The sequence below is a fragment of the Mastigoproctus giganteus genome, chromosome 10 (genome assembly GCF_048544385.1).
Source record: "Mastigoproctus giganteus isolate SK-2022 chromosome 10, ASM4854438v1, whole genome shotgun sequence".
NCBI classification, from domain to species: Eukaryota; Metazoa; Arthropoda; class Arachnida; order Uropygi; family Thelyphonidae; genus Mastigoproctus; species Mastigoproctus giganteus.
Genome location: NC_143584.1, coordinates 101199536 through 101223860, shown reverse-complemented (window position 1 = coordinate 101223860; position 24325 = coordinate 101199536). Strand labels below are relative to the sequence as shown.

The 24325-nt window shown below is 37.2% G+C and overlaps 1 protein-coding gene across 1 annotated transcript in view; it reads right to left on the bottom strand.

Annotated features, from left to right (window-relative positions):
* CenB1A (Centaurin beta 1A) overlaps positions 1–24325 on the bottom strand; it is an 806494-nt gene that overhangs the window by 767915 nt on the left and 14254 nt on the right. Inside the window, exons 2-3 of the mRNA XM_090384002.1 lie at positions 18118–18175; positions 2611–2669 (exon numbers count right to left, since the gene is read on the bottom strand). Coding sequence (XP_090240128.1) covers positions 2611–2669; positions 18118–18175 — 117 coding nt within the window. The remainder of the gene's footprint in view (positions 1–2610; positions 2670–18117; positions 18176–24325) is intronic.

Sequence of the window (24325 nt, the reverse complement as noted above, 5' to 3'; positions counted from 1 at the left end):
TTGCTAAAGCACCAAATATAAAATAGGAAAAGATCCATCTACCAGGAGTCAAGTTATTTTGTGTAGATGGACACTGTGAAGGCAATAGGCACTTTATGAATAAATACCAGAGGGTTTCCACACTTTTATAACTTGAGCCCCTTAAAATTTTTCATAAATTTCACAGACCTCCCCCGCCCCCAAGTTCCAGAACAAGTGCAAATGAACAGATCTGACATAAAATTATGCTATAAATATATATACAGGCATACCTCGGTTAACGTTACCTCTGATAACGAAGCCTCGATATAACGAAGTCCGCAATTTCAAGCCCCATTTAACATAAAAAAATATTCCAATTTAAGGCCAACGCCCGACAATCATCCGATTGGTGACTGACGGCGACTCGTTACGTACTCCCGAGTTGCGGGTGTATCTGTTATAACAGTTTTGCGTGTCAATCGCCTAATTTAGTTGTTGTTTACATGATTGACGTTGTTTCAGTGTGGCGCATTACAATAATCGACGTAGGTTCTTTGTAGCATTACATAACATAGATTTTGTAAATTTGAATAGAAATATTTTTGTTTTAGTTAATTAAAATGTCAGAATCAAAGAAAAGAAAAGCAATTTCTTTGGAAACTAAACTAAATATCGTACGACGTGTTGAAAGCGGCGAAAGAAAATCCGATGTGGCACATTCTTTAGGATTAGCGCAATCAACTTTAACAACCATACTAAGTCAATCAGAAAAAATAAAACAGTCTGCTCAGAATTGTACAGATGTTACAGAGGCAAAATTAACTCGCTTAAGGAATCCAATTTTAGAAAAAATGGAGAAAATGTTAAGTTTGTGGATAGATGATATGTCACAACGTCATTTGCCTTTAAGTCAAATGGTGATTCAAGAAAAAGCATTATTTTTGTTTAATTACCTGAAATCTAAACAAACTGAAGAAATTACGGAAACCTTTGGAGCTTCTCGTGGTTGGTTCGAGAAATTTAAAAAACGGGCCAGGATTCATAGTGTAAAATTAACAGAAGCTGCAAGTGCAGATGTTGAAGCTGCAAATAAGTTTCCAGGAAAACTAAAGGAAATAACTGAACGTGAAAAATTTCCACCAAATTTGGTGTTCAATGTTGACGAAAGCGGTTTGTTCTGTAAAAAAGACTACCAACAAAAAGCTTCATTTTTATTGAATCAAAATCAGCTGCTGGGTTCAAAGCAGCCAAAGACCGTTTAACGTTACTCTTTGGATCAAATGCCTCTGGCGATTATAAATTAAAATTGTTATTAGTTTACCATTCAGAAAACCCGAGGGCGTTAAAAGGTAACATTAAAATGAATTTACCTGTAATATGGAAAGCAAATAGAAAAGCGTGGGTTACCAAGGAGTTATTTACTGATTGGTTTGTTAACCACTTTTGTCCTGGAGTAAAACGGTATTGTCAAAAAAACAACTTTGAAGAAAAAGCTCTTTTGTTGTTAGACAATGCTCCGGGACATCCTACTGATCTTAACACGTTGGACACATGCATTCCTGTCAAAGTTGTGTTTCTTCCAGCAAACACAACTTCCCTGATTCAACCATTAGATCAGGGAGTAATAGCATCATTTAAAGCTTATTATCTGCGTCGAACATTAAGCAGTTTAACTGAACTAGAGGATAAAGAGGAAATGACAGTTAAAACTTTTTGGAAAAACTACACCATTAAAAACGCAACTGAAAACATTGATAGTTCTTGGAAAGAAGTCACTAAGAAATGCTTAAATGGAGTTTGGCGCAAAATATGGCCAGAAGTTGTACTAGAAGAATAAAATAACATCCAAGAAATTAGAAATTAAGTTATCCAGATGGCTCAATCAATAGGTTTCGAAAATGTCGATGAAGAGGATGTTAGAAATTTATTAAATGCAGAAGATGATGGTTTTTCAGTGGAAGATTTAGAAAACCTTGTTAGCAACGAAGACAAAGATAATGAAGGCGAAGTTAAAGAAGTTCCTGCCGAAAAAGTGTTAACAACCAAAAATTTAAAAAGGTGCTTAAATGACATTGAAAACGTTTTAAAATTTTTTAGTGAAAATGATCCTGATTTAGGAAGAAGTGTTATAGTTAAGCGATCAGTGCTAAATGCAATAACTCCGTATAGGCAATTGTTAAATGAAAGAGAAAAAAAGCATAAACAATCAACTTTAACCTCATATTTTAAAATGTGATTTCACTTTGTATGTAAGTTGACTGTTTATTTAATAAAACTTTTCTTTGTTCGAAAAAAAAGCTTTTCATTTTCTTTACGTAGGAACGTATCCCTATTCTGGCCATAGTATTTTTACCTCTGAAAACAAAGTTTCGCTTAACGAAGTAATTTCGTGGAACGCATCCTATTCGTTAATCGAGGTATGCCTGTATTTGTTAAAAAAAAAGTGCTTCACGAAAACAATAAATTCCCCACACCAAAAAATCAATTATGCACCCCACACTTTGAGAACCTCTGATATATAATAATGCACCCAATAAATACTGAAGTAAAATTCAAAACTTAAAAAGAAAATTCACTTTTTTTTTCAAATATTTTCTGTGTTAATTGTGAGACAGGCAATTGTATCATATCAAAAAGTACTATCCTTACTTTTTGGAATTGATGAAAGCTTTTCCACATTCCACTACCGAATTGCATAATTTCAAGATCTATATACAAAAAAAAAAAAAAAAAAGCATACAGATTAGCTTTTATAGAAAAATCTAATATCAAAAATAAATCATCCTAGCAATGAAGTTTGTTTATACATTGGAATTGGAAAACAAAGTACAAGTACTGAAATATCACTTTAAAAAATTCAAAAGTTTTTTAAAAACATTCTGAGCATTTGCTGAATTTCACTCACATTACAAAAAAAATCACAACAATCATTTCATAGTGAGGCTAAAGCCTCTGGCATAATACTAGGAATAATATGCCAGAATTGATGAAATCACACAAAAGAAATTAAACAGCCATATAGGGTTTTTTCCTGAGCAGCAGGTATACACTATAGCAGCCCAAAATTTTAAGGGAACAAAACATTAAAAAAAAAATAAAAAATAAATAAGAAGGAAGAGAAAGTGGAAGAAAGAGAAGACTACAAATAACATTATGTTCTTTCATTTACAGGTTCTGTGGATTTCTAATTATTTTTGTCACATATGATGATTGGAAACATTTTATAAGAGTAAATCCTAGGAATATTAAGTGAGACTATGGCATTCACAGTTTGAGATGGTTATGCTGCAGAGGAACCCATGGTGTACTCTCTCTCTCTAACCACTGTAAGTGCTCCTTGACAGAATAGTGTTGTGGCACTCGTTACAATTAGAGAGGTTCAATTCCTGTCAATGATTGGAGGAATTTCTAAAGTCCTCATCAACTGGGTTAAATGATCTTAAAGGGAGGGAACAGGCTTTTCCCCATGAGTTATTCTTGGTTTTTCAGCCTGGGCAAAATGCAATTAAACTCATGGACAATATGATCTAGGTTGCTGACATGCCTTAAAAAAAAAAAATAAAAAAATATCATCCTCCTTTCAACTCCTCTTGTCTTTTATCAATCCCATTCATCTCTATCTCTCTCTCTCTCTCTCTCTCTCTCTCTCCACTCCCACCATGTCTTGTCTTTCCTCCATACTTTCTGCTGATATACAGGGTGTCTCAAAAATACACGGCATAACTTCAGGAATGAGTTCCTCATATGTAGACAATATAAATATTTTATATCAACATAGTTCTAGAAATGCTTGGTTTCCCAGTTTTGAAGGTCTGTCTATGACACTTAACTGTTCCCATCACCTTATAGTAATTGTTCAAAATACAGGCCTCACATCGATGTCTCATGGACTCGTGAAGACGATGTCAAATTCCCGTTGGCTTCATTGTACCCGTCACAGATGGTAAGGATACAGTTGGTGTTCTCGCAACACTCTCCAAATAGTTGAATGTTGAACAGCCAGTTGCATTGCTATTCTGCATGTGCTGATTCCAGGAGTGACATGCACAACATCCAAAATCTCCTCTACTTCAGGAGTCGTAGATCTTGGTCATCCTCTGTCGGCAGCACAAGGTGTAAAGGTCGCATGTTCACAAAGACGGCGATGGATACCTTCAAACATTTTCCTGTCTGGACATCTTCATTCTGGGAACTTTTCTTGGTACAAACAACGAGAATCCAGAGCACTGCCGTCCGCCAAACCATATATAAAGTGCATATCTGCTTGCTCCTGATTTGAGTACATGGTCGGAATGGAAAACCATCAGGTTCTGTCAGTACCTTGTGATGAAGGAAATTACCTGCGGGAGATAAGACATTCCGGTTAATAACTCGGGAACCAAGCATTTCCAGAACTATGTTGATATAAAATATTTTTATTGTCTACATATGAGGAACTCATTCCTGAAGTTATGTCGTGTATTTTTGAGACATATAGAGATATCATATATCTATATATATATATATATATATATATATATATATACAGTAAACCCCCACTATTCGCGGTATCTGTATTCGCGGTTTCGCGTATTCGTGATCGCTGATTTAATATAAAATGAAATCTAAAAAAATGTGAATTTTAAAGCGCCGTGAACATTTTCCGCCATAAAAAAACATGGACGTAGCTAAAATTATCTTTCCTAGTCAAACAGCGCTCAGTGGGTGGGGGGAGAGAGGGGTGACAAAATCACGAGTGTGGATGTTTCTCGCTAATACTTGTTTAGTATGTGCTATGCGCTTGTCATGGAAGGTTTCGTCGTTTGCTTTTAATTTATATTCTTATAAATTGAATAAATTTATCAATTTATAAATTGATATGCTTACAAAAGTGATAAATCTACCGTTTCGCAGTGTAAAACAGACTTTTTCGAGTGTGTTAACTGACGAAAGTTAATTTATTGTGGACAAGTTCTTTCTAACCCGTACAAAAATATGGCTACGAATAACAATAAAAGTGAAAAGATCAAAGAAGGTGATGACATTAGCAAATAAAATTTAGTTATTAGACAAAATTTCTAATGGTGAAGGTGTTTCCTCAGTGGCAAAACATTATAAAATCAATGAGTCAACGGTACAATCAGTCAAAAAATCGGAAGAAAAAATCTGCCGTAGTATCCGTGAAAACGCTCTAATTGCTTCAGAAATTTGCTCTGTAACTCGTGATGTTAAATTAGAAAAAAATGGAAAAGGCTTTAAATCTGTGGATAGAAGACCGAACTCAAAATAAAATTCCGTTAAGTACACTCATCATTCGTGAAAAGGCAAAACTCCTTTCTCAACACTTTAGCGAAACTGGTGATAGCACGGGCGGGATAAGTTTTTTAGCTAGCAAAGGTGCTGGTTTGAAAGATTTGCTTGAAATTTCTAATAAATATTACATTTAATATTAAATTGTTTCTTATTTTCATTTCGATGCCTTATGCTTGCATTTCTAATGGTCATATTATGAAAGTACATATAATACATACATACAATAGACAAAATTTTAGACTAGTTTTTCTTATATATTTCATACTTTGGAACGGAACCCCTTTATTACTATGGGAGCCATAACTCAGTATTTGCGTTTTTGGTATTCGCGGCATTTCTCAGGAACGTAACCCCCGCGAATAGCGGGGGTTTACTGTATATATATATATATATATATATATATATATAATAATATATATATATAATAATATAATATATAAACGATTGTATTAAAGAGTAAAAACAGAAAACATCAGAGAGTTAAATAAACTGGATATGGCAAATGCACCGAAGCGCGCAAAGCAGCAGCAACGGATGCAAATGTAAATATATGTATATTTTAATTAATATGATAAATAAAAGTAAAGATGGCAGTTCGAAACTCCGGAAAGCTTAAAAAATTACAACAAAACGTCAAAAGAAAGTTACGATAGCCTACATCAGATAAAGGCGGGAAAAACTTACTAAATACAAAACTCCGAAACGGGGAATAAAATATGAAAAATTAATAAATAATGAAATCTGATGTCAGCAAAATAAATATTGATGCTAAATCAGGTATTTCATTGGGGGACTACACCTGACATAGCATCAACGGACTGCGTTTCCATACTTGCCCATAGTCATGCAAGAGAAAATTTATAAATGTAAATAAACAAATATAAACAAATATAAATATAATATATTTGTTTATATTTGTATTTGTATTTTATATTTGTTTATTTACATTTATAAATTTTCTCTTGCATAACTATGGGCAAGTATGGAAACGCAGTCCGTTGATGCTATGTCAGGTGTAGTCCCCCGATGAAATACCTGATTTAGCATCAATATTTATTTTGCTGACATCAGATTTCATTATTTATTAATTTTTCATATTTTATTCCCCGTTTCGGAGTTCTGTATTTAGTAAATTTTTCCCGTCTTTATCTGATGTAGGCTATCGTAACTTTCTTTTGACGTTTTGATGTAATTTTTTAAGCTTTCCGGAGTTTCAAACTGCCATCTTTACTTTTATTTATCATATTAATTAAAATATACATATATTTACATTTGTATCCGTTGCTGCTGCTTTGCGCGCTTCGGTGTATTTGCCATATCCAGTTTATTTAACTCTCTGATGTTTTCTGTTTTTACTCTTTAATACAATCTTTTATATATTATATTATTATATCAATTTAAGAATTAGTTATCTGCTGCTTTGCGCGATACTGTTCTTTAAATTACACCCATCTCTGTTATTCAGTCTTTAGATGGTCTTGTTTTTAACTCCGGTTTGCCATTTGCTGGCTTCAATCTTTATTCTATAGTTAATCTATTTTTTCCTTGTGGCCTTTAGTGTTGCTTGCATTGGCATTTATATTATTTTATATATATATATATATATATATATATATATATATATGATTTTCCTGTCATCCCAGCATGTGTTTTCTTTCTTTAACTGCAATCTTGAATATTTAATTTCCCTCTTTTTTCTTTTTGTTAACTCTAAGGATAATCTCCCAACATCCCCTTTTAACTTTAATGCTATAAAGAACTATCATTTTTGCTTTCCCAATGCTTATGCCACACCAAACTGACTCAAAATTGCACTTGCCACCCATGACTGGTTGCACTGCCTTACATTTTATGTGCTTCTTAACATAACACCTCTCCAATCCTCTCTGTACACATTTTACTCCCCATATTCAAATTCTGCATCCCTTATATACCTGAATGACACCAGATCTCTGAAATCCCAACAATCTCTGCATTAAATGCAGAGACTGTTGGGATTTCAGAGATCTGGTGGATGAATTTGAAGTGCTGGTCAACCAGCACTTCAAATTCATCAAATTTATTTACTATACTCCTAGCATTGGTGTCCATGCAAGTATACATGCACTCATATATTTACTTGTCTCATAATCCCTGGCACCTTGCTTTCCAGACTGCTGCTTTTCCAACAGAGGCAGTGCAAGAATCACTTTCACCTCTGCCTGCAGTTATTTTTCATCTATTAGTCTGTATCCCCCTCAAGCTAGCAGTTTTCCAATCCACCTAACATGGTCTCAATAGCATCAGAAAATGTTCTTGCACCCTTTCTATTTAAGTGTATCCCATCCCTGCAGAAGCAATCTCTCCTGTGAAACAAGCACAGACCATGCTGAGAAAAACTCTATCTCAAAAGCCTTGCACAATCTCCCCAGTACCAAATTGTTTGACAAGGCTCTCTTCATATACTCCCTCCTATGATGTCTGGGCAGAATTACAGACATTTTCCAATTTAAACCTAACTCACAAATTTTTTTTCAACATTGCCCTGTACTTGTCAAGTAAGTCTGCCAAAGTGTTCAATAATATCACCTTTTGTGCCCTTAAAAGATTATATCTGCTCTACAACATGAACTTTTGCTTCTCCTGGTCCTATTCCACCTATTCTTTTTGCACAATACATTTCCCATCTCCTTGACAATAGAGGCATTGAAACAACTAGCTCCTGTGGGACCAGAACATTCTGCCCTGTAGGTTGCCACTGTGTTGCCTGATCATCAAGTGCAAGCTCTGGCATTGACATAGGCAGCTGTGAGCTTGATAGACCCCCAATTTAATTCCTTCGAGTGCATTCACCCTGTTTTTCAAGCTCTCATAAAGGCCCATAACAACATTGATTTGGCCTAATATCCTCACACTCTTTACATCAAGCACACACACAAAAATATCCATTATCCCTTGGCAATATTGTGTCCCATTCAGCTCTGCAAACATCAAACGAGCCGTACAGTTCATAAGGCCATGATTCAGATGACAACTCCCCTCTCCTTCAGTTCTCTCCAGACCCACAGCACTCCCACTGGTCTGAGGCATGCACTGGTCCGAGGCATGAGTTTCATTCAAATTCAATATAATAAAAAATACCACACTAAACAAATAAATATAATGTAGTAATAAAACTATGCACCTGTCACCTCCGTAGCCAGGTGGGCCAGTGTGTAGCACAAGCTTCTTGATCAGACCAGGGTTCGAGCCCATGACCACCAAATACGGAGGACGGGGAAAGGTCAGGAAATTATCACCGCATATCTCCGGAGCAATATGGTCTTAGTTGCTAATGTCCAAATAACAATAACAACCAACCATGCACCTGTTATGTTATGAAGTTTATGTTATTAATTATATATAATTAAAATTCTAATGTTCTTATCGATACACTGGTTACACAGTAATAATACTGAAATGCTACAAAGTTTGTATTATATATATTAGGCTATACTGTTACACCTGAAAGTTATAAATTAATTATAATATATAACAAAATTATCCAACTAATGCCAATCTAAGTGATTTGAACTTTAGAGCTACCTATTTACAACAATTAAAAAATTTGAATTTCAATAACACTCACTCTATAACTATAATGATGGCAGCATGATCAAATAATACAAAGGCTCTACGTATATTACGTAGTAGCCTACAAAATCTCTAGCTATATTAAAAAATAAATTATCAAGTGTGGCTAGGACTATAAACCTATTTATCGAGTAATAGAGTATTTTGTCAATAATAATAGGAATTCTGCTAGCATGATAAGGAGGTGATTATCCTATTGTATAAGGCAACAGTCAGGTCACATCTTGAGCACTGCAACAGATCCGTAGGCCCCGTTTTAGGAAAGCCAAGGATTTATTGAAATCAGGAGCAGAGAAGAGCAACGAAATTAGTGAGAGATAATAAAAAAAAAAAAAAAAAAAAAAAAAAGGTACTCTACCCAGGAAAGGCTTCAGTTTGAAAATTGCAGCATCTGGAGACCTTCAGGCACCTGCAAGAACAACTTAAACACCTGATTGAGGCATTTAATGCTTTTAATGGATTGAGTAAATTCAATTCTGATGGAATTCTTCCTTTTCTCACACTACACATGACAGAACATAAATTCAAACTGAAGAAGGATGGTTGTAGGGTAGATGCAAGGTGGTCGACTGCTGGAACAAACTCCCACTGGTGTAGTAGAGGTGAGTAGTTTGAATGAATTCAAGGAAGAACTAGACAAAGTGTTAGAAGGGATGGTCAGATGAGATGGGAAGTGTCTCCTCTCTCTCTCTCTCTCTCTCTCTCTCGTTTTTTTTGGCTGATACTGTATAACCTTGCTTTCTTATACATTTGCCACTACTAATAGTAACTGTTTAGTTTGAAAAACTTTACAATTTTTTTTTCTTTTTACTTCTAATTTAAAAAAATAAGATGAGAAGATAAACATAATAAAATTATAGAATCTTTTACACTCTTGGGTCTTCTTGCATAAATGACTTGTTATGGTGTTCAAGTACTTTTGTTGAAGAGAAGTTTTTTCAGTTTTCTATTTGGAAGACAAAGAACTCTAAGAAGAATGAAGTCATTGCAGAGATTTTGGCAAATCTTTCCCTTAAGCATTTGAAACTGCAATTTCCTATTCATTATGCATCTAGGATCACCGAAGGGTATGAGGATATTATTCCTTCATTTTCCCGATCCTCTCTCAGACTACGCTGCTGCTAGTAGACTGTGTTATGGAGGAAGTAAAATGGATCAAAGATTACTCTTAGTACTAATGCCATATACAGCATGCTTTGGCAGGTGAAAATTTAAAGGATAATAGATTTTCTGTGGTGGTATATCAGAAGGTCATATCCACCATGACTTGTTGTGTACACTTTTTTTTTTTTTTTTTTTTTTTTGCTGCTATGCATTCTGAATTCCACTAGAGTTTTGGAAATGATAGAATATGTAGATATTTTCAGAATCACAAATGCTGCTACATGGATAATACCTTCTGTAATGTACGTCACTGCACCATCAAGAGGCTCCTGGCTAATTCCTGTGATGTCAAACTGTGTAAGGCATTGTGTTAGAAGGCGTTCCAATCAGACTTCCATCATTCTTATCAAACGTCCACTGTGATATTTTTGAAGGCTAACATGTTCTTCTCTCAATCAGAGCACATATCACAGAGAAGTGATCACTCCCATAACGTCTATCCTAAGTAAACAAATCGAGAAGAGAAGAGGAGAGGAGGGAAACAGAACAATCAATGGCAGAAACATACTAGAAGATGCGAAAAAAAAAAAAACATTTTTTCACATATTTAAGAGGTAGAATTCATTATTTTTGCGCATATGCTCTATTATATATCCCTCACACTGGCAGCTGCACTACCCAAAGAGTATCATATCCATGAGATTCCCTAAAAAAAAACAGGAGAAACTAACCACTTAATGATATCATCAAGGTGTGATTATGAAATGCTGAACCCAGGTGACAAAAATATGCAGACAAAAAGAACCCAGCTTGGAAGGAGAAACCCTATAACCCAAAGCATGGTCATCAATCATATTCAAATGTGAGGCAGATACTCGCTTCATTTCTGTCACTCTCTGTGATTTTAACTCTGAGTAGATCTCTTCAGCCTTCAACAAAATCCCATTCAGATATACTATATGAAGGGTTCAATTTCTTATGGGAGATAACTGTTGTTGTTGTTGTTTGGTTTTTAGGAGCATTAGCAACTAAGGTCATATTGCTCCGGGGATATGCGGTGGTCATTCCCTGACCTTTCCGTATCCTCCGTATTTGGTGGTCACGGGCTTGAACCCCGGTCTAATCAAGAAGCGTGTGCTACACACTGCTGCTCCTGCCCACCTGACTACGGAGGCACCTGGGGGATAACTATAATTGGTATTCCTCTATTGGAGGAATACCAATTATAGTTTATAGGAACTGCACTGAATGCACATTGCTTTATGTTTCTAATAACAGATCTGTCTGACAGACTGGTGACATTTTTCCTACCACTTGAATAACTAGGAACCTAAGGCCTGGACCTGATATGGCTTCCTGATGTAACTCGACATTCCTAGGTCTCTTTACTGAAGTGGTAATATCAAATATGGGGCCCTGTTGGTGTCCAATAAAGAATTCACAGTTTTTTCATTTGTTCAGTGCCTAAGCACCCCACCCACCACAGAGCCCTAAGGATGCCCACTATAATCAAAAAAATAAATGCACTTGGAAGCATGACACCAGGACTACCCAAGCACCATACCCCCATCTCCACCAGCCCGAATCCTTGTCCTTGGTCCATGACCAGTACCCATGAGTGTAATGTCATAGCTTCAGGTGAACCCACTAGCCCCAACTGATTCTGGACAGATCATCCCAGGACCTCCTGTCAAAGCAGGGAGAACCAAAGTAGTGTATTGAACACAGGTGCTTCAACCACCAGATCCCCATTTCTGAGTTACGATCGCTCACAGTGAATTGCAAACACTGTATTTCAATGGTATGTTAATCCAGAACCTAGACCGTGAGTATTGGCTTGCAGTGATGCTAGCATAGAGAACCTGTAGCATCACTGGGAGTTCACACTAACACATACAGATTCCCGCATCAAGAGGCAAAAAGTATGCAGTATACACTAAATGTCTGTCACAGGGAGTAAACATAGTGTGCTAGAGATGCTTTCTAGAGATGCAACCAGCTTTCCTGTTTTGGATAGAGGTAGGAACTTAATAGAACTTTTTGGAGGTATTACACTGGAGGGAAAAGCAGGTATAAGGCAATGGTCATCCATTTCCTCTATATGTTTATCCACTTCCTCCTGGAATTTATTTAAGCTTTCAACTTCCACAACAAGACATGAAAGTTTGTTCCAGAAATCAACTGCCTGCTGGCTAAAGGCAAATTTCTGCACATCTATTCTATAACTGTCTTCCCTCAATTTGAACTTATGCCCCCTCAGGAGATATTAATTCATAATCTGAGCAAGAGAGAAGAATCCTATCAGAACTGAGCCTGCTCAACCCATTCAAGGCCTTATACAACTCAATCACCTCACAGGTGCCTAGTCTCCAGCCGCTGAAATTTTAAGAACTTAAGCCTTTCTTCATAAGACAACACTTTCATCCCCACTCACCAATCTTGTTGCCCTTCCTGTACTCACTCAAGCAACTCTAGATCTTTCCTAAAATAAGGGCCCCAGACCTGTATGTAGTGTAGTACTCAAAGCGAAGCCTGACCATTGTCTTATACAAAGGAATAATCATCTCCTTTTCCCAACTAGCAGAATTCTTCTATATCATTGGCAATACCCCATTGTTGTTATTTGGTTTTTAGGAGCATTAGCAACTAAGCCCATATTGCTCCAGGGATATGTGGTGGTCATTCCCTGACATTTCCGCATCTTCCGTGTTTGGTGGCTCACGAGCTTGAACTTCCCGGTCTAATCAAGAAGCGTGTGCTATGCACTGCTGCTCCTGCCCACCTGGCTACGGAGGCACAAGCAATACCCCATTACCTGCTCTGCCAGCCTGTCTGCACTGCTCAGAAAATTTCATATCTGACTGCACAATTACCCCCAGACCTGTACATAGTACTCAAGGCATGGTCTGACCATTGTCTTATACAGTCGATTCCAGTTTTGGGACACATTGGGTCTAGTGCATTTTGGCCCGATTAAGCGTCTACCCCAATTATCCGAAGTTTCGCATAAATAGTTAAAAATACAATGGAGCCCCGCTTTATAACTGGTTCACTGTGCAATCAAAAATCACGTTACGATGGACTCACTAGTAAAGTACCGTTTACTATACGATGTGTGGTAAGTGCTGGTCATTGTGATCACGTTTGTGAATTGAATTTTAATTCAATTAAACAGCAATTCTAATTAGCTAAAATAGGAGGAATATTATCCACAGGCTATAAAAGTAAAATATATAAGGCACAAATTTACCCTTTATTACCTTACCAATTAAAAAATTAAATGACACTTGAAAATCGGAAACATATACGTGATAATCAGAATAATTAATACATACAAAATATATTAGGCACAAATTTACCCTTTACCCTGAGTACAAGGATGCTCTTGTAATTATGGCTAAGGATTTACTTACTCCTTTGCTGCCTCCTTTAATATAAGTGGATAGATCCCATCCACCCCAGGTGCCTTTCTTTTTATGTTTCACTTCAACAATTTCTCCTCCACTATGCTCTTAGTTATTACAAAATCATTAAACACAGTGTTACAGTTTGATAAACGTCCCTACCTTAATAACTACTCATGTGTGAATGTAGACGTAAAATATTCATTCACATTATCAGCTATCTCAGCAGGATCATCAACTGTCAAACCATCGATATCAAGTGGACCAAACTGATTCATCTCCTTCCTTCTAGAGTTTATATAACTAAAGAAGTCCTTGCTGTTTTTCTTGGCATCTTTTGCCAAAGATTTCTTGCAATCTGCCTTTGTTTAATTAACTTAATTTGTGGCTTGATTACAGACTAGCTTATAACTATCATAGGCTTCTGTGTCGCCTGATAATTTATATGCATCCCATGAATTTTTCTTCTCTGCCATAAGTCTCATTAGTTCATCTGACATTCATTTATGCCTAAACCTTGAAAAATATTTTTTTAATCGGTATGAAAAGCCTAGTAGCTTCCAAGATTACTTCTTTGAATGCTTCAGATTTAGAATTTGTTGCCAGTAATATTATCAGTTGGTCCCACTGTATACTAGTTAAAAACTGGCTGAGACCACTATAGTCACCTTTAAGGAAACAAAAACCCTTCCCTTTACCCTTGATGGTGGTAATAACTTTAAGTAAATCCCACATCAGTACACATTGATCACTGTCACCCAGTGGTTCCTTTATCTGAAAATTCTTAATGCATAAATATCACTGCTGATAACCAGATCAAGAGTATTACTCTCTCTGGTTGCCTCTCTAATGTACTACTGTAGAAAACAATCATTCAATAAATCCACAAAATTCTTGCTAGTGTGCTAGTGACCAACCCACAAGGTCCAGTCAATATCTGGGAAGTTAAAATCCCCCCATTATTAGACAATCTGACTTATTCGCCCACTCTATTTCTCTGTACAGTTGTTCGTTGTACTCATTACAGTCATTAGGCCAATAACACACTCCTACTCTCATTTTTGCTTTCCCAGTGCTTACATCACACCATACTCACTCAACATTGCACTGACCATCTAGGTCAACTGGATGCACTTCCTTAGATTTTATGTGTTTCTTAACTAACAGCATAACCCCTCCTCCCTTCCTATCCTGTCTATCTTTTCTATACACATTGTTCTCACCAAATTCCAATTCTGCATTCCTTATTTCTGTGTGACACCATGTTTCTGATATCCCAACGATATCTGCCTTTGGTGTCTTGACCAGCACTTCAAATTCATCAAATTTATTTACTATATTCCTAGCATTGGTGTAAATGCACCTATTCTTATTCTTAGTAACCGTAACACAGCCCATGTATTTATTTGTTCCGTGATGACTCCTACCAGCCCCTGAAAACCCCAGACCCCATCCTCCAACCTAATAGAAGCAGTGCAAGAATCACTTGCACCTCTACCTGTGGCTACTGTTAATCTTTTAGTCTGTGAATCCCCCCCCCAAGCTAGCAGTTTTCTGACCCACCTAACACTGCCTCGATAGCATCAGCAAATATTCTTGCACCCTTTCTATTTAAGTGCATCCCATCCCTGTAGAAGCGTAGAAGCAGTCTCTCCTGAGTAGCAGTCTCTTCTTCAGAGTAGTCTGAGAGATAACTGCCTACCTAACTACAAAAAAAAGATAGCAAACATAACATCTTTGCTATCTTTTTTTTAAGCGTGTTTAGAATAAATGGTTGTTTATAAGACCCAAACAAATTCAAAAGCTTTATAAAAGTGAAATAGGTTTCACTGAACTTTTCCAACAAATTGTGCAAATATGCATATCACAAGCCAAGAAATTATCACTGGATGGACACAGAGCACATTCATGTCATTAGACGGATACGTAAAACTCCAGTATTGATTCTATCAATTCCAGCTTTGCTCATGGCTGTCACCCACACTAGCAGATTTATGAATCACCCAAATTTGCATGGATAGCATCAGCAAATATTCTTGCTTGCTTGCTTTCTATACATATACATCCCATCTGTAAAAAAGCATCACCCCCCATCTAAGAAAAGCAACAGAGACTCCTTTTCTGATGTAAATTCTAGAAGGAAGGAGATGAATAAGATTGTTTCATTCTGATTGCGTATTGACATTCTGAATGTGTATTTTGTCTCTGCATTCACGCATAAGGAATTCTATACGGAAGTGGAGGTCAGAAGCTTATCAAATTCTATCAGTGAGCTAAATTATTCTGTAATAACCGACAGCACAATGGAGGAGAAATTTTTGAAGATAAACACAGAGGCACCTGGGTTGGAAGGGATCTATACAGTTATATTAAAGGAGGTAGCAAAGGAAGTAAGCAAACCCTTAGCATAATTATGAGAGCATTTTGGACTCAGGGGAGGTCACCACAGACTGGATATATGCAAATGTATGTCCAATTCACAAAAGGGGATCAAGGGTGACATGAGTAATTACAGACCTGTTAGTTTAACTTCTATTCCAGGGAAAATAATGGAGTCACTGATTAAAGAAGCACTGCAGGATCATCTAGAGAAAACTGCAGTTATAGTTCAGATACAGCATGGGTTTGTTAGAGGGAAGTCTTATCTGACCAATTTGATTGGATACTATGATGTGGTCACAAAGGAACTGGATGCAAAAATTAATTTTGATATCATATACTTGGATTTCAGGAAAGCTATTGATACTGTTACACATGGAAGACTACTGTACAAATTGGAGCAGTATGGAATTAGGTGCTAGTTGCTGCCATGGATAAAGAGATGGTTGAGTGGGAAAAGACTAAGAGCGGTAATCAGTGAGCACTGCTCTTCGTGGACTAATGTTATTAGTGAACTCCCCGGGGTTCGGTGTTGGGCCACTGTTGTTTTCTATATTTACCAATGATAAATATGAAGCTATATGAGATTTAATGTCCAAGTTTGCATACAATAGGAAGGTTTCCTGGGTTGTTAATGACAGTATGCTATTCCAACAGAATCTAGAAAAGTTGGGCACATATGCAAAGAAGGGGCAACTGAAGTTTAACACTGACAAATGCAAAGTATTGCATATGGGTACATTATATGACTTGCAACATATAGCAAGTTTAACATTGACAAATGCAAAGTACTGCATATGGTAGCAGTAACGTACCTCAGAGTGGCGTACCAACTGTGTGGTACAACACTCAGGGTAGTGAAGAATGAAAAAGACATGCAGTCAGATATAAAGTTTTCTGAGCAGCGGAGACAGGCTGTCAGAGCAGCTGATGGTGTCTTGTCAATGATATACTGGAATTTTGCTAGCAGGTGATTATGCCTTTGTATAAGGCAATGGTCAGGCCACACCATGAGTACTACATAAAGGTCTGGAGGCATTTTAGGAAGGATGTAGAGCTGCTGGAATGAATACAGAGAAGGGCAACAAGATTGGTGGGGATCAAAGGGTTTCTCATACCAAGAAAGGCTTAAGCTCTGCAAATTGCAGTGTCAGGAGATTAGGTACTTGCATGGTGATCCTATTGAGGTGTATAAGGCCCCTGAATGGATTTAGTAAGCTCAATTCTGATGGAATCTTCTGTTTACGCACCTGAGGGGGAGGCATAAATTAAAATTGAGGAAATACAGTTGTAGAACAGATGTGTGGAAATTTGCCTTTAGCCAGTAGGTGGTTGATTGCTGGAACAAACTTCCATCTGTCGCTGTGGAAGTTGATATCATAATTAAATTCAAGGAAGAACTGGACAAACTTTTGGAGCGAATGGATGGGTTAAATGGGGAGGGTGCTTTTTTTTTTTTTTTTTAGCTGATGCTGTATAAGCTTGCTTGCATAATATGCCTCTACTAATGCCAATGCTAACACAAAGGCGCCTCCGTAGCCAGGTGAGCAGGAGCAGCAGTGTGTAGCACACGCTTCTTGATTAGACTGGGGTTCGAGCCCGTGACCACCAAATACGGAGGATGCGGAAAGGTCAGGAAATTACCACCGCATATCCCCGGAGAAATATGGCCTTAGTTGCTAATGCTCCTAAAAACCAAATAACAACAACAACAACAGCTAACACGAAATTCTAAACAATGAGCCTTGCACAGGCTCTGCATCATTAATCCCCTCCAACCATGCCTGGAAAAATTCCAGACACAATAAAATTCAGTCCTACCTCATGGCTTTTCTCAACATATTAAAAATTCTATTAATATAAAGAAAAACCTCTCAGTTTGCCTAGGCTTAACATCATTAGTACCAACACGGACAACAATATAGCCAACCGGGCTAGCCGGGTGGGTAAAGTGCCTGCCTGACAACCCAAAGGTCACGGGTTCGAATCCCACCTCGGGCTTGGATCAAAGCACTGCAAAAACCTTGGGAGGTGAATTATGGCCACAGAAGCTGATGTGCCAACAACTACCACAAAAAAAAAAAAAAAAGACAATATATATTTTTGTGCACTTAAAATTTTATTATTAAGTGAATTACTTAAATAATTTATTATATTTTTTATGGACAGAAAGTTCAAAAGTTCAAAATGGGGTACGCTGAGAAAAATAGCAACTGCCAGAGCCTAACCGAGATACTTCAAATATGTCCAACCGTTGCCAGTTCATCAGTATCACTTGCTACATTTTTTTTTTTTCTTTTATAATGAACTAATTTAACTATTGCAGTTCATAATTTAATAAACTCTAAAACCAAACAGTTTTTACCTTTTCCAATTTTTGCTCAAGCTGTTCTATATCTTCTTCACTTTCTTCAATGGTTTCCCTGAAAGGTAATAGATAAATTCAGCCATTTCTGTTGAAATATTTCAGCTGCTTATATCTCAGAAAAGCAAACATGGATGACATCAAAAATATAAGGCTGTTTTACAAAACTAATAACTTCATATATAATATACAAGACTTTTTCCTGAAAAAATAAACTTCTTATGGTTGTAATATTCAGAAAATATTACAACAAAAATTTAAATCTCTCCTATCAGCCAAATTTTTCTAAAAAATTAGGCTGATGGGCTGAGAAATGGCAGCTGAAGTTAATCTGGAATTACTGCATAGCATTAATTCCAAATAATTGTGCAGGCAGATATTAAGTTCTCTGAACAGTGTAGACAGGGTACCAGGGCAGCTCGTGAGGTTTTGATGATATACAGGAACTGCTAGCCAAGATAAGAAGGCAATTATCCCACTGAACAAAGCAATAGTTAGGCCACATTTTAAGAAGGATGTAGAGGCTGGAACAGATGCAGAGAAGCACATGAAATTCATTAAGGGAGTAAAAGAGTAGTCTTAGTAAACTTCCAACTGCTGTTGTTGTTGTGAAACTGAGTAATTTGATGAATTTAAGAACTAGACAAATTAAGGGAGGGAATGGACAGATGATGTGGGAAGTTTTTTGGATTTTTTTTGGCCGATGCTTTCTTGCATCATCTGCCACTACTAATGCTAATAAACATGAGAGGAAAAGAAATTCAGAACAGTAGTTTGAAGTTTTTGAATATGAACTGTGAGTAGAATAAAATATGCTGAAAATAACTGTTGGTTATTTTTAGCATGTTCTAAAAGGTTCTGAACATGTATGTCCAACTGATAGAATATGAAGCTTTTAGTATCAAGAATCATCATACAATATTATTTCTTGTTATGCTTACTAAACAGAAAAATGAAAAATTTTACTTCCTAAAATATCTGTATGCATGGAAGTGCAAGTAATTAATAGTAAGCTGTTGATATTCACAGATTTCATCAGTATTAACAGTTTTAATTAAAGCTGTTGGATTTCAGGAGAGTTTTTGATGCTGTTGTTGTTGTTATTTTGTTTTTAGGAGCATTAGCAACTAAGGCCATATTGCTCCAGGAATATGCGGTGGTCATTCCCTGACCTTTCCGCATCCTCCATATTCGGTGGTCACGGGCTCGAACCCCGGGCTAGATCAAGAAGCGTGTGCTATGCACTGCTGCTCCTGCCCACCTGGCTACAGAGGCGCCAGGATGCTGTTGTACATTAAGGACTGCTATACAGATTGGAGCAATGTGGGAATTTGGGCAAGTTGCTGCTGCTGTTGTGGATAAGGGGCTGGTTGAGGGAGAGGAGACAGATTAGTTATCAATGACACAGCTCTTCGTGGACTAATGTTATTACTCGAGTTCCACAGGGTTTGGTGCCGGGCCCACTGTTGTTTTCAGTATTTAATAATGATATTCATGAAGATATTAATAATGATATTAATGTCTAAGTCTTCAGACCATACAATGGTTGGCAGGATGGTTAATGACATAGCAAAGGTATGCTTGCTACAATAAGATCTAGAAAATTTGGGCTGATGAGCTGAGAGATGGAAAATGAAGTTTAAAATTGACAAATGCAGGGTTCTGCATATGGATAGCAGTAATCCCAGGGTCAACTATGTGGTACTGAACTCAGAGTGGTGGAGAATTGAAAAGAATTTGGGAGTAATTGTGTGGATGGGATGCCAGAACAGCTAGAGTATTGTCAATATGAAGGAATTTTGCTATCAGGAAGGAATGGGGAGCTGATTGCCTCAATGCATAAAGCAATAGTCAGGCCACATCTTGAGTGCTGCATACAGGACTGGAGTCTCATTTAAGAGGAGATGTGGAGCTGCTGGAATGGGTGCTGAGAGGGGGAACAAAGGGTGCGCTTCCCAAGTAAGGCTTCAATTCTGCAAATTGCAGCATCTGGAGACATGTCACCTGCAAGTTGATTTGATTGAGGTGTTTGGGGCTATGACTTGTTCAAGCAGATTTCCTACTGATTTGGGTTAAGGAGGGATGATTGTGGGATAGATGTGCAAAGATTTGCCTTCAGCCAACAGATGGCTGATTGCTCGAACAAGCTTCCATCCGCTGTTGTGGAAGTTGATAGTTTGAATAAATTCAAGGAACAACTAGACAAAGTAATGGAGAGGATAGATAGGTGAAACAATTTTTTTTTTTTTTTTTTTGGCTGATGCTATATAAACTTGCTATATTCCATCATTTGCCACTATTAATACTAATTATTTGCAAATTGAAATTTTGTATAGTACACCTATTTAAGATCTTAGTTTCAATTACTCATGAACGGTGTTTATCCAAGCATATGTTACATTTCCACCATATTGTAGAGAAGTGGAGGACAGAAGCTTATTAAACTCTAACAGGGAGCTTAATGATTTTGTAATAATTGAGAACAAAGTGGAGGAGAAACTGTTGAAGTTAAACATAAGAAAGGCACCTGGGGTGGATGGGATCTATCCAGTTATATTAAAGGAAGCTGCAAAGGAAGTAAGCAAACCTTAAGCCATAATTATAAAAGCATCCTCAGACTCAGGGGAAGTCCTCACGGACTGGAGACGTGCAAATGTATCCCAAATTCACAAAGGGGGATCAAAGGGTGGCATGAGTAATTACAGACCTGTTAGTTTCCATGGAAAATAATGGAGTCACTGGAAAAGCAGCACTGTAGGATCATCTCAACAAGACTGAAGTAATAATTCAGACACAGCATGAGTTTAAGGGGAAATCTTGTCTAACAAATTTGATTGGATAATATGATGTGGTTACAAAGGAACTAGAGGCAAAAAATAATTCTGATATCATATACAGTACTTGTATTTCAGGTAAGTTTTTGATACTGTTGCGCATGGAAGACCACTGTACAAACTGAAGCAGTATGGTATTAAGGACAAGTTGCTACAATGGATAAAATGGTGGTTGAGTGGGAGAAGACAGAGAGTGGTTATCATCAGATGCTGCTCTTCGTGGACTAATGTTATTAGTGGAGTCCCCCAGGTTCGGTGTTGGACCCACTGTTGTTTTGTATATTATCAATGATATTGATGAAGATATATCAGACTTAATGTTCAAGTATGCAAACGATACAAAGTTAGCAAGGTTGTTAATGACAGTAATGGCAGTGTGCTACTGCACAGGATCTAGAAAAGTTGGGCAAATGGGCTGAGAAGTGGCAACTGAAGTTTAGCATTGACAAGTACTGCATATGGGTACACGTAACCCCAGAGGAACGTACCAACTGTGGTACTACACTTAGGTAGAAAATGAAAAAGATCTGGGAGTAATTGTGCAGTCAGATATGAAGTTTTCTGAGAAGTGCAGATAGGCTGCAAGAGTAGGTCATGGGGCATTGTCAATGATATACAGCAATTTTGCTATTAGGGAAAATGAGGTGATTATCCCTTTGTATAAGGTAATGGTTAGGCCAAGCCTTGGGTACTATGTACAAGTCTTGAGGCCTCATTTTAGGAAGGATGTAGAGTTGCTAGAGTGAGTACAGAGAAGGGCAACAAGATTGGTGAGGGGAACGAAGGGGGTCCTCTTACCAAGAAAGGTTTAAATTCTGCAAATTGCAGCATCTGGAGACTAGGCACCTGCGAGGGTTGAGCAGGCTCAATTCTGGTGGGATTCTTCCTCTTGCTCATATTACGAACCTGAGGGGTCATAAATTCAAATTGAGGAAAGAGAGCTGTAGAATAGATGTGAGGAAATTTGACTTTAGCCAGCTGGTCGTTGATTGCTGGAACAAACTTCCACCTGTCGTTGTGGAAGTTGACAATTTAAATAAATCCAAGGATTTTTTTTTTTTTTTTTTTGGGTGATAAGCTACATAAGCTTGCTTTTTTGCATCATATGCCCCTACTACTACTACTATATACACATACTTTTCAGAATGTATGTATATTATATAAGTATAAAGATATTGTATTTTTGTATATGTATTAGGCAGTACCATTACGCTTGAAAGCTATAATTTAACTACAATATATAAGAAAATTATCCTACTAACTCCAACCTATGTGATTTGAACTTTAGAGCTCCGTATAACAAAGGCGGCATGTTTCGAACAATACAAAGGTTCTAAGTATATTAAGTAGTAACCAACAAAATCTTTAGCTATACTCAAAATAAACTAAGGGGCATGGTTACGACTATAAAGGTACTTACAGAATATGATAATTAGTTCAATAAAATGGCAAATACTTATCAGAAACTTATCCATTTTCTGTAGCTGAAAATTCTTTGACTCTTGACTGTTGCATGATAGAGTGAAAGAACTGAAAGGCATCTCATCAGTAAGAAAAGCTATAGAAGATTTCAAGTTTGGCACATGATGTGGGAGAAGGTTTCAATTATCTCAAGAAAATGAAGTAAACAAAATGAGGAAGATAAAAATGATGGGATTCAAAAGGTTAGCTATAGTTTAAGACACTGGAAGAGATTTTGCCCTAATTAACAAGGTGTTTGATGTGGACCCTTTGACAAAGCACGGTTTAAAATTAAGAAGGTTGGAGGCTGTTAGGACTAACAAGGCCCTTTATAAGAAAACCAACAGGGATATGCAACGTAAGACAAAGCAAGTATCCTTAATGGGTTAACATTGCAATTGCACATTCTTCCTCTGAAGACTCTTCTAAACTACTTTCTCAGATAGCTCTTTAGGATGACTTCACATCTATCTCTAAATCATCCTCATGGATAGCATTAGCAGAGGCATTTGATGCAAGAAAGCAAGCTTATGCAGCATCAGCCAAAAAAAAAAAAAAAAAAACCCACTTCACCCCTCTGTTCGTTCAAAATACCTGTCCAGCTGAGCCTTAAACTTATTTAGGCTATCAACCTCCACTACAAGGGATGGAAGTCTGTTCCACCAACCAACCACCCGCTGGCTAAAGGCAAATTTCCGCACGTCTATCCTACATCTGTCTTTCCTCAATTTGAATTTATGCCCTCTCAGGTGATTATTCTGAGCTAGAGGAAGAGTCCCATCAGCATTGAGCATGCTCAAACCATTCAAGGCTTTATACACCTCTATCAGATCACCTCGCTGGTGCCTAGTCTCCAGACACTGTAATTTGCAAAACTTAAGCCTTTCTTCGTAAGAGCACCCGTTTGTTCCATTCACTAATCTTGTTGCCCTTCTCTGTACTCGTTCCAGCAGCTCTACATCCTTCTTGAAATGAGGCCTCCAGACCTGTATACAGTACTCTAGGTGTGGCCTGACCATTGCCTTATACAAGGGAATAATCACCTCCTTATCCCTGCTGGAAAAATTCCTGTATATCACTGACAATACTCCATGAGCTACTCTTGCAGCCCGTCTGCACTGCTCAGAGAACTTCATATCTGCCTGCACAACCACCCCCAAGTCCCTTTCATTCTCTACCACTGTCAGTGTAGTACCACAGAGTTGATACGTTGCTCTGGGGTTGCTGTTTCCCATGTGTAGTACTTTACATTTGTCAATGTTAAACTTCATTTGCCACCTCTCAGCCTATCTGCTCAACCTTTCCAGATCCTGTTGCAGCAGCATAGTGTCAGTAGTGTCCTTGACAACCCTGCCAACCTTTGTATCGTCTGCAAACTTGGACATTAAGCTTGATATACCATCATCAATATCATTTATAAATACAGAAAACAATAATGGACCCAGCCCTGAGGGACTCCACTAATAACATTAGTCCACAATGAGCAGTGTCCATTGATTACCACTCTCTGTCTTCTCCCCCTCAACCACCCCTTTATCCATAGCAGCAATTTGCCTCCAAGATAACTGTTGCACTCATTATCTTTTGAATATCATTGTCAGCATATAAAATGTATTTTTTTTGCATTACATTATTTTTTATTCTTCATATAAAGCATATTTATTGTATATTTATATTTTAATTTTTGCAATTTCTACTATAATAAGCATGGTTATTACTCCTACTGCATGTAAGTTCTTATTGTTCATGAAAATTCATTTTGATTTTCATGAAACAGGTCCACTCTGTGAACTCTGAAGTTTGTCACAAACATCTTTCAATGTATGAGACAGCTATATCTGCTAGTTGGGAGGCTAAAGCATTGTTGGAACTGATATTGTGGATTTAGTAGTAGTAGTGGCATGTGATGCAAG